The following is a 10,056-nucleotide window of genomic DNA, read 5'->3' as shown; positions in this document are numbered from 1 at the left end:
CTTAGTCCGCCACTGATTATTTCCATCGCCTATTGAACCTCCCTACTTGCAGTTAGTCTTACTAGTTACCAAACATAATCTGGCATTATCTAGAAAAAAACAAGCAGCTGCTAGTTCTCCAACGAACTAACACCTATTTATATGTGTGTGTTTTTTGGTGACAGCAGTCAGATCTAGGTATTCAGAGAAAACAAAGGGAAATATCTGGACCACTATTTTTGTTATCGCTCTGGATACAAGCTCACTTGCAACCATTTATGGCTAATGAGGGCAGTCTTCCCGTGTGACTGAGCATTGCAATGCTTTCCATGCCAGGTATAGTATTTTACTTTCTCTTAGATGCGTGTAACTTACCATTGAATGCAATTAATTTTACTAGTTACCCTGTAGAATCTGTTAGTGTCTCCACCAACAAGTATTACTACTTGTATTATGTGTGTTTTGTGGTAATATCAGTTGGAAGAAAAACAAAGGGAAATATCTAGATCACTTATTTTGGTGGGGTCGGATTATGACAGTAAAGTTCAATCATGTATATGGTGTTGTTGTTTGATGAGAAACACAATTAATTTCCAACCATAAACACTAAAATTGTATAACCAATAGAACTCTATGCTCAAACATGAACATATGTATTGTAATATGTAGACACAGGAAATTCATCTAGTTACAGTATATACAACGGGGTTGATCCTTTTAAGATTTTAATAAACTGACAATCTGCTTTCGTCTTTAACACCAACCCAGTATACTCTGATAGTTGATTGGGGCCAACTTAGTACAACATTAACTACCTTTTTTTTCTGGAGAAGTCTGTGAACATGAGCTAATAATTCGTATGGTGGTCACTGTTTGAAAAAAATAATTCATATTGTTGGGGTCTAGCAGGCAAGTTAGCCTTTAACGCGCTCTCTTTTGTGTTGTTTTCTTTTGGGACACAGACTTCACCAAGTCCATCTTCCTTGCAACCTTCTTTGCCTTTTCTTGTTCAGAACCATCCTTGAATTATCTTTGAATCCTTCAGATATCTTCTCCATCCAAGAAACTGTTACCCGATGCTCCAGATGGAGGAATAGAAAGCAACTGAAAGCCTGAGACTTGCAATTTCAGTCAGAGAGCAACCACATGGCAGACAGCGGGCAGTTCGTGGTCACCATTGGTCTGACGAACATCAACACCACGAGGCAAGATCCCATCAATGTCGCATCCAGCAGAAATTTGTTACCCTCTAGCCATGTATCCAGCTCCAGCAATGTCGCATCCAGCGGAAATTTATTACCCCCTGGCCATGAATCCAGCTCCAGGATCAATGATGCTTTTGAGCTCTTGTGGGGACATCGTAAATATTTGGTACTGCTTGGAGTCCTAGCAGTTGGTGTGACATACAATGCTGGATTAACACCACCAGGGGGATCGTGGACACTAAACAAGGATGGCCATGATGCTGGTGACCCTGTCATGCATGATGGCTTTTCTGAACGGTATGAGGTGTTCTTTTACTGCAATGCAGCAGCCTTTGCTGCATCTCTTGTCTTAATCATCTTGCTTCTCAGCAAGAGTGTGACAAATCAGAGGATGTGGCTCCATTCAATGCAATTGACCATGACACTGGACCTGTTCAGCCTGCTGGGGGCTTATGCTGCTGGAAGTTGCAGGACACTCAAGTCATCCATTTACATCTTGGTTCTAGTCCTTGCTGTTATCATATATGTTGGGATCCATACTCTAGTATCCACAAGGTTTATTCCAAGAGAAATTAAACAGAATCTGCAGACAATGATAAATAGTGTTCTAAACCAACGGCGTTCCCTTGGCAGGCAAGAGAGTATCCCTCTAGAGAAAGCCGTTCAGGAGGTTCGCAAGTTCATTTTGACGCTTGTAATTTTTGCTGCTACTATCACATACCAAGCAGGATTGAATCCACCGGGCGGCTTTTGGGCTGAAAATGACCATGGTTCTAATAAGGTGCATATGGCCTTTCCTCCTTACAAGCATCATCCGGGTACTTCTGTTCTCCGGAGTAACTACCTTGGTCATTATAATATATTCATCATTTCCAATTCAACTTCCTTTGTGGCATCTTTGGTCATAATCATACTGCTTCTGAGCCCAAAACTGAGTGGACATGGAATAAGGACCAAAGCAGTGATTGTATGTGTGGTAGTGGACCTACTGGGCCTAATTGTTGCGTATGCTGCAGGATGTTGTAGAGAGGTAGCAACATCATTCTTTGTGGTGTCTATTTTCTTCATAGTTTGGATTTCCTTCGCAGTTTTAGCTGGATTATTTGTTCAGGGACCTGTAGCAAATTGGCTACAAGAGGTCAAATCAAGCAGCCTGTGTTGTGTGAAAAAAATGGGCCGTGCACTTTCATTGAGCTTTCGTGGCCACAGATCGATCAATGCAGAGCAGGGGAATTCTGTGGCAAGGAATCATCAATCCCCAGCCCGTTCAACTGATGCACCTGCAGAAGATAATACCCCTGAGCAACAAGAGCAGCCTGCAGACAATCAGCAACAATCAAATATCAGACAGGGTGAATTCCATGAGTTGCATGTACCTGCAGAAAAAAGTCAAATTTCAGATGTTCAAGAGGCTGTGTCTAACACACAGCATCCGTCAGGGAACAGCCAGCAATCAGCAAATATTCAGGATGTTGTGTCCAACCCGGAGTGCCAGTCTCCAGATGTCCAGCGTGTTGCAAACATGGAGGAGGATGTGTCCAGCTCACAGCATCCTGCAGGGAACTGTCAACGACCAGAACATGCCAAGGATGTTGTGTCTAACATGGAGTACCCATTACTAAGCCACCAGCAAACTGAAAATAGCATGTGCGGTATGTCAGCTAACCAGAAAGTTGCAAGTATGGGGAAGCAATCTTCATCTGATGATCCCGACATGACTGCTCTTCCAGTTGAGCAAAATATGCCTGTCAGGCAGAGTGATGGAGACACTAGTAGTGACATAGTGGATGAAGGGCTCTCTGCACCTGTGGAAGCCAATGGCAATGTGGACTCTGCTGAACAAAACAATCTGGTTGAAGATAATAACCCAGAGATTTGTGGCAGTCATGACCATCCTACACATTCTGAGAATGCCCATATTGACAGCAATCAAGGAGTACCCAATCAAAATGCTGACGACATGCAAACTGAGAAGCACCTGAAGAAGACCCGCACTTGTATGTTGCTTCTTGCCATTCTTGCAGTATCTCTGGCATACCAATCAGGCCTGAATCCACCAGGTGGCTTTTGGTCAAGAAGTAAAGATCATCATTCAGCTGCTGATCGCATCCTTGAGGACACCCACCATCGCCGGTTCATTGCATTCTTCTATCTCAACGCAATCGCCTTTGTGGCATCCATTGTCATGATTACTTTGCTCTTGAACAAGATGGCAAGCGACAAGGTTACCAAACGGCGTGCATTGCCAATAACGATGATAGTGGTCCTACTTTCCCTAACTGGAGCTTTTGCTCTGGGGAACTGCAGGGAGGCAAAGAAGACTATTTTCATATCAGTGCTCGTATGCACTGTGCTTGCTTATGTTCTCATTCATGTCTTGATAGCAGTACATATAATTCCTCCAGAATGGAGAAGTCAGGTAGCAGAGATGCTAGAGCAGTCAGTTAGTCTTTTTTGCTCGGTGCCACGTCAATCAGGCGACAACCAGACTGGGAGTGGTACTAGTGAGAAGGAGTTGGGAAGGCGGCGTAATCTGCTATTGACCATTGCTATTTTAGCTGTGACTGTCACATACCAAGCTGGCATGAACCCTCCAGGAGGTGTCTGGTCTGATGACAAGGATGCCACGGGAACTCCAGGCAATCCAATCCTTCAGGATACCCATCCAAAACGCTATGATGTGTTCTACTACTCAAATTCAGTTTCATTTGTGTCGTCTGTGGTCGTCACAATATTACTTGTGAATAAGGAATCCTGTGAGTATGGAATCAAGTCCTATGCACTGCGAGTGTGTTTGGTGGCGGGCTTGCTTGGCCTCCTCATTGCCTATGTTGCTGGAAGTTGCAGAAATATTAAACAGTCCATATATCTGAGCATCATTGCTATGGCAGTTCTAGTGTCACTTCTGATTCAAGTTCTGCTCTCTTCAATGCATGGCACACTAGGAAGACCATTGGCTAAGTGTCTAGTGTTTCTACACGATCTTCTCTTTCATGCGGAGGGTGAACGAGTAATAACTCACATGAGGCCAGTAGCTTCAGTTGTCGAAGAAAAAAAAGTGAGAAAGAGACACAAGTATCTGATGCTTCTTGCAATTTTAGCAGCATCGATCGCATACCAAGCTGGTCTGAACCCACCTGGTGGATTCTGGTCTGATGATGAGGGCCATGTACCAGGCAATCCCGTCCTTCGTGATATTAATCACCGACGGTACAAGATCTTCTTCTGGTTCAATTCTTTCGCTTTCATGGCATCCATTGTCGTGATCATGCTTCTGCTGAGTAAATCTATCAGGAAGGCTGTGCCACTTGGGGTATTGCACTTGATCATGATACTGGATATGTTGGCTCTCATGACAGCTTTTGCTGTGGGAAGCTGCCGCAAATTGAGGACTTCAGTGTATGTCTATGCACTAGTTGGCGGCGTTGTAGTAATCCTGCTGCTCCTAATTATTGTGACAAGTGCAATTGCAAAATATCGGAAGCCAAGAGAGGGAAATGGGATTAACTCCCCGAGACATCCTGAACCTGTTTCAGGAGCAAACACACCAGCACGACCTGAAGTTTGATGCTCCCTTTTTACAAGAACCCTATTCATCTAGGAATCTATATCTCTATATTATCTGCAAACAATTTGTGTGTCTCCTGTCAGCATTTTTCTTCATGTTTTGACCTGAACACTGGTGTTGCTGCCTGTTGTAGTTCTTGGCAATTATTTTAGCATACTTGAAATTTGAGCTTGAGCCTTAAAACTGCATATTGGGTACATCATCATGTAATGGAGCTACAAGCAGGCAATGATGATTATCTTCATTATCGTCATGTAACGAGCAAGAATTTAGAGCTGTATTTCGCTATGAAAGATAGTACCACATTAGCCTCAGGTGGCCTTCCATATTTCTGGCTTCAGTATTCTTGCACCTTATGTTCTTCTAACATCAGCTTGAGCTGTTATGTTCATCCATTTGTGGGATGATCCCATATTCTCATCTAAAACAAGTTTGACTACCAGGCTTATTTTGTAGAGTCAGCCAATGTTTTTCACTTCTCTGATATTATTAGTGTATAAAGGGAGTAGAGTAGTAGTGTAGTACATACTGGCACACCAAGGCTTTGCAATTCCTTGTAACATTATGAAGTAACCCTTCTTTATTTAGACAGTACTGAAGTTGTCTTAAGCCAACTCCACCGCACGACCCCAAACGGACGTCCGTTTGGGCCCGGATTCTGTCCGTTTGGGTAGGGCAATGGGGTCGTGTCCGGGCCATTTCTCGGTTGCGGTGGACTTCTTTACACTCGAAGAAAGAAGCACGCAAGATCGAGCCTCCGCAGATCAACAATGAGTGCATTGAGAAGGCACTAATCCAACTTACATGGGCAGTTATGGAGTTGGATATCTTTTAAAATGTATTCTTATGGTTCTTGTTTTCTTTGTTCTTGCTTTTCTAGTCAAAATTTGGTGATGTATTCCCGTGTATCAAAAATCAATGATGAAAAAAGTTTATGGGCTTGCAAAGAAAATGTGCACGGACAGGATGTGGCCGGGATACATCCGCGCGTTGGGCGCACGGCGATGTTGCTTCCTTACACCTAGTCTTGTGTCTAGTCTCTATTCTAGCAACAAGTGCACTAGTCTCGTCTCTAGCTTCTATGCTAGCTAAAAGTACATGAACATCTACTAAATTGCGCGTTATTAATATATCGATGTACTCTTTTTCCCAATACCAAAACTTGCATCCACTCTACACAATAAAATGCTAGGTTAGCACAAGTAGTCAAATCCGAGAGCACAACCGAAGCTAAAGTATCACATACCCCGTCGTTTAAGCACTTGATGAACACCCATCCGGGATGTTCCGGCGTTGTAGACACGCGGCGCACGACCTTCTTTGGGCAGTCGTCGCACTTAATGAGTGGCAACGGTGCGCCGACGAGCTTTTGGGCTAGCACCGAGCCTGGCCGACCGCCATTCGTGTATCTGCCGGCGGACCACCGACGGTTTAGATCCGAGCGGCTAGAGGAGGAGCCACTGCCTGTATGCGGCCTTGCGGCCTTGCCGGGGCCTTCCGGCCCGGTGCCCGGCCGGTCCATGGCGTGGCGCGGCCTCCCACAGCTGGGCGAGCTCAAGACCGACCGGATCCGCTCTAAATCCGGCCAAAGGGAGCGCTAGGTGGCCGTGGTTGGGTAGCTCAGGGGCGTCTAGGGGAAGGGGGCTGGGCGAGCGCGCGTCCGAGCTGCACAGCTGCAATGGCGGCGGCGGCGGGGGGCGGAGTGGAGAAGAGCGGACTGGGTGCGGCTGGAGGGGGGGGGGGATAGAAAAAGGCGTCCCTATGCCACCGATGGGCGGGCAAGGGAAGGACGCGCGCCCGTCCGCGCGCTGTCTGTTTCATCCCAGAAGCGGCGCAAATTTGGACCGGGGATGGGTCGAAAGCGGACAGAAAACGGATAAAAGTCCGTTTGTGTCCGCGCGCTAGGCCGTTTGATTTGTCCGTGTTACTCCAAACGGACGGGGCCGGACGGGATGGTGTCGCGCGCTGGAGTTGGCCTTAGGAGATGAAGTGTTCCTCAAAAATTTAACACTGGAAGGGGAATTGCAGGATCTGTATTGTGTACATGTTGTGCTACTGCCAATGTCGTGGAAGCAGTTCAGACACCTAAATGCATAATTTGGTAACAGCAACTGCTTTTAGATATATATTTTTTAGTTTTGCCAAGCAACTGCTTTTAGATTTGGTAACAGCAACTGCTTTTAAATTTGGTAACAGCAACTGCTTTCAGACACCCAAAATTTTGCCTTCCTGCAGCTTTAGGGCATTGCTGATAGTTCACGCAAGTAAAATTGTTGTCATATACTCCCTTCGTAAATAAATATAAGAGCGTTTAGATCACTAAAGTAGTGATCTAAACGCTCTTATATTTATTTAAGGAGGGAGCATGTCTTGATCCACTGTTACGACTGCTTCACTGGAAGCTGCTGCATCATGTTGGGCCCATTTAATATGCAGTTGCTTGGGTTTAATATGTGAGCAATTGAGCACTTAATACTCCCTCCATTTTGTGCCTATTGTTGTTCTGCACTTAATCCAGGCAGAGAAGCATCAGTAGAAAGGCTTGAGGTGGATTTGATTATGGTTGGGTTGGCAGTCGATCCAATTAAAGAGGAGCTTGTATGGCCACGTTGATGTCAAATTAAAGGAACTCAACTCCTTTGAACTGTTTTTCCTCCATAGTATTATAAAATATGTTTTATTTTGTGCCCTAAAAAACCAGCAATTGAACCGACGAACCAGTGGCCCGATCGGTAAAAAACTAAGCCGACAATCTCAGCGGTTCGGATTTTTAAACTATGATCTAAAGTCGTAGAGGCATCACTACTCAGTAGAGTGTGTGCACGCGCCGCGGTCGGTCCTAGCCGAGGAAAACCACGAGACCGGTCTGCTCTAGAAGAGGACAAACGTAATCAGTTTCTGAAAGTTCGCACGCTCGATCAGACAGCGAGTAGTTGGTTTATTTTTTATTTTATTTTTTTGTGGGGAGTGTAGTTGGTTCATTTTGACAGTTTTCTACGCGGTGGGTTGTTGTACTCGGTATGCAGATTTCTGTACTTTTTCATCAGTGAGAAAAATGCACCACTCTATGGTCTTTGTTTACGAGCGGCGCACCGAAAAGCGAGGCCGGGGAGAAATATATGGAGTGACAAAGTAACAATGACCTCTAAAGTTAAGCGGAGGCTGTGACAAGTTGTTCACATGAGACTTGACGTCATCCCTTCAATTGCTTGTGATGTCCGCACGAATGACCAGTCCTAGTCCAGGAGACAGCGATCCAGGGGGGATAGTGTGACGACCCGACGAGGATCAGATCGCACGAGAGGGGAAAGGGGAGGAGATGCAGGAAGAAGGAGGACAGCTTTACTTGTAGGAGAGGAAAGTTTCAGAGTACAGATGAGAGACAGAGGATCACCACACACACGCATGCCCCACGCGCCCACGCAGGGGCTGGCAATATAGCTACTCGCGGCTCGGTCCCGCTGCTGATCTGGCCAGCGATGACTTGTCCCTCCCTTTCCTATTGGCTACTCAGGTCCACTGTGGCACTTGCAGGTGCAGGTGTGACATTTCCCCCTCCATCAGAAGGAGCGTCACCTGGCGCTCCGGCCGCTCCTCGCCAGATTGCGGCGGCCGGAAAACGAAGCTTGAGTGTCTCGTAGTCTTCCTAAGTCACTGCTGCGGGCGAGGTGGAGTTCCAGTGCACTTGAATTTGCACCAATGCGGCGTTGCCTCGCTTCACCATGCGCCTGTCGAGGATCTCCACGGGCGCCGTCTCCACCATGGACAGATCCGGCGGCTTGGGCAGCTCGGCGAAGACCGGAGTGTAGTTGGGCGTGTACGACTTTAGTTGGGAGACGTGGAAGACGGATGTGACTGTCCGGCGGCAGGATCAATTTGTAGGCGAGTGCCCCGATCTTGGCCTCCACCTTGAATGGCCCGAAGAATTTGTAGGCCAGCTTGGCGCAGGGTCGATTGACGATGGAGGACTGCACGTACGGCTGTAGTTTCAGCAGCATGTCCTCGCCAACCTGGAAGCTTCGTTCCGTGCGATGGCGGTCGGCCTTCTTCTTGAAGCGTCGTTGAGCTCGCAGCAGCTGCTCACGGAGGCGGGCGGTGTGAGCGCCCCAGTCCCACTGCTCGTTGTCGAGGATCGGCGCCGGCTTGTCGTCCCAGAGCGCCATGGCCCCCAAATTGGGCTCGGTGCCATACAGTGCTTTGAATGGGGTGCAGTTAATGGAGGCGTGGAAGGAGGAATTGTACCAGAATTCCGTGGCCGGAAGCCACCGGCGCCAGTGACGGGGGTCGTCGTGGATCACGCAGCGCAGGTACATCTCCATGCATTGGTTGACCCGCTCGCTTTGGCCGTCCGTCTGCGGGTGGTAAGCTGTGGAGTACAGCAGCTTGGTGCCCGCGGCCGCGAACAGCTCGCGCCAGAGCGCGCTGGTGAAGACGCGATCGCGGTCAGAGACGATCGAATTTGGCACGCCATGGAGCTTGACGATGTTGTCCCAGAATGCGCGCGCCACCTTGGTTGCGTTGAATGGGTGACGCAGAGGGATGAAGTGGGCAAACTTTGTAAGACGATCGACGACCACCATGATGGAGTCGTAACCTTCCGAGGTAGGCAGCCCCTCGACAAAGTCCATCGTGAGCTCCTGCCAGGGTGCCGTGGGAACAGGCAATAGAGCCAAACGCCCGGGCGGCCGACAGTGCTCGTGCTTAGCCTGCTGGCACACCAGGCACTGCTTGACGAAGTCGTCGACGTCGCACTTCTGCCCAGGCCAGAGGAAGAGCTTCTTGACACGCTGGTGTGTGGCGGTGATGCCGGAGTGGCCCCCCATCGCGCTGTCGTGGAACGCGCTGATGAGCTTGGTGCGGAGCGCCATGTTGCCGCCGATCCAGAGCCGGTCGCCGCGGCGAATCAATCCCTTGTATAGCTCGAACCCCTCCTCGTCTGGACTGTGAATGGTAAGGGGGGAGAGCATCTCTTGCGCCGTGGCATCAGTCGCGTACGAATTGGCGACCTCCTGCACCCAAGCTGGCTGGCAGAGGGAGAGCGCGGCCACGCTCAGTGCAGCGCCCACCCGAGACAGAGCGTCAGCTGCGCCGTTTTCTGCTCCTCGCCTGTACTGAAACGTGAACTGCAGCCCCACCAGTTTGGACATAGCCTTGCGTTGCAGATCCGTCTCCAGTTGCTGATCCCCCAAATTGGACAGGCTTTTGTGATCTGTGAGGATGGTGAATGGCCCGCGCTGAAGGTAGGCGCGCCATTTCTCCACTGCCATCATCACTGCAAGAAACTCTTTCTCGTATGCAGACAGT

At 48.2% G+C, this 10,056-nt stretch overlaps 1 protein-coding gene across 1 annotated transcript; it reads left to right on the top strand.

Moving 5' to 3' along the window:
* Window positions 1-170: 170 nt before the first annotated feature.
* LOC119338399 lies at window positions 171-5,278 on the top strand. Its single transcript, XM_037610713.1, has 2 exons — window positions 171-315; window positions 1,025-5,278. The coding sequence occupies exon 2, from the start codon at window positions 1,126-1,128 to the stop codon at window positions 4,750-4,752; it is 3,627 nt and encodes a 1,208-aa protein (XP_037466610.1). The 5' UTR covers window positions 171-315; window positions 1,025-1,125; the 3' UTR covers window positions 4,753-5,278.
* The last annotated feature ends 4,778 nt before the right edge of the window (window positions 5,279-10,056 follow it).

This window comes from Triticum dicoccoides, chromosome 7B (genome assembly GCF_002162155.2).
Source record: "Triticum dicoccoides isolate Atlit2015 ecotype Zavitan chromosome 7B, WEW_v2.0, whole genome shotgun sequence".
Classification (NCBI taxonomy): Eukaryota; Viridiplantae; Streptophyta; class Magnoliopsida; order Poales; family Poaceae; genus Triticum; species Triticum dicoccoides.
The sequence above is the reverse complement of the archived record's forward strand: the minus strand, read 5'-3'. Positions and strand labels throughout refer to the sequence as shown.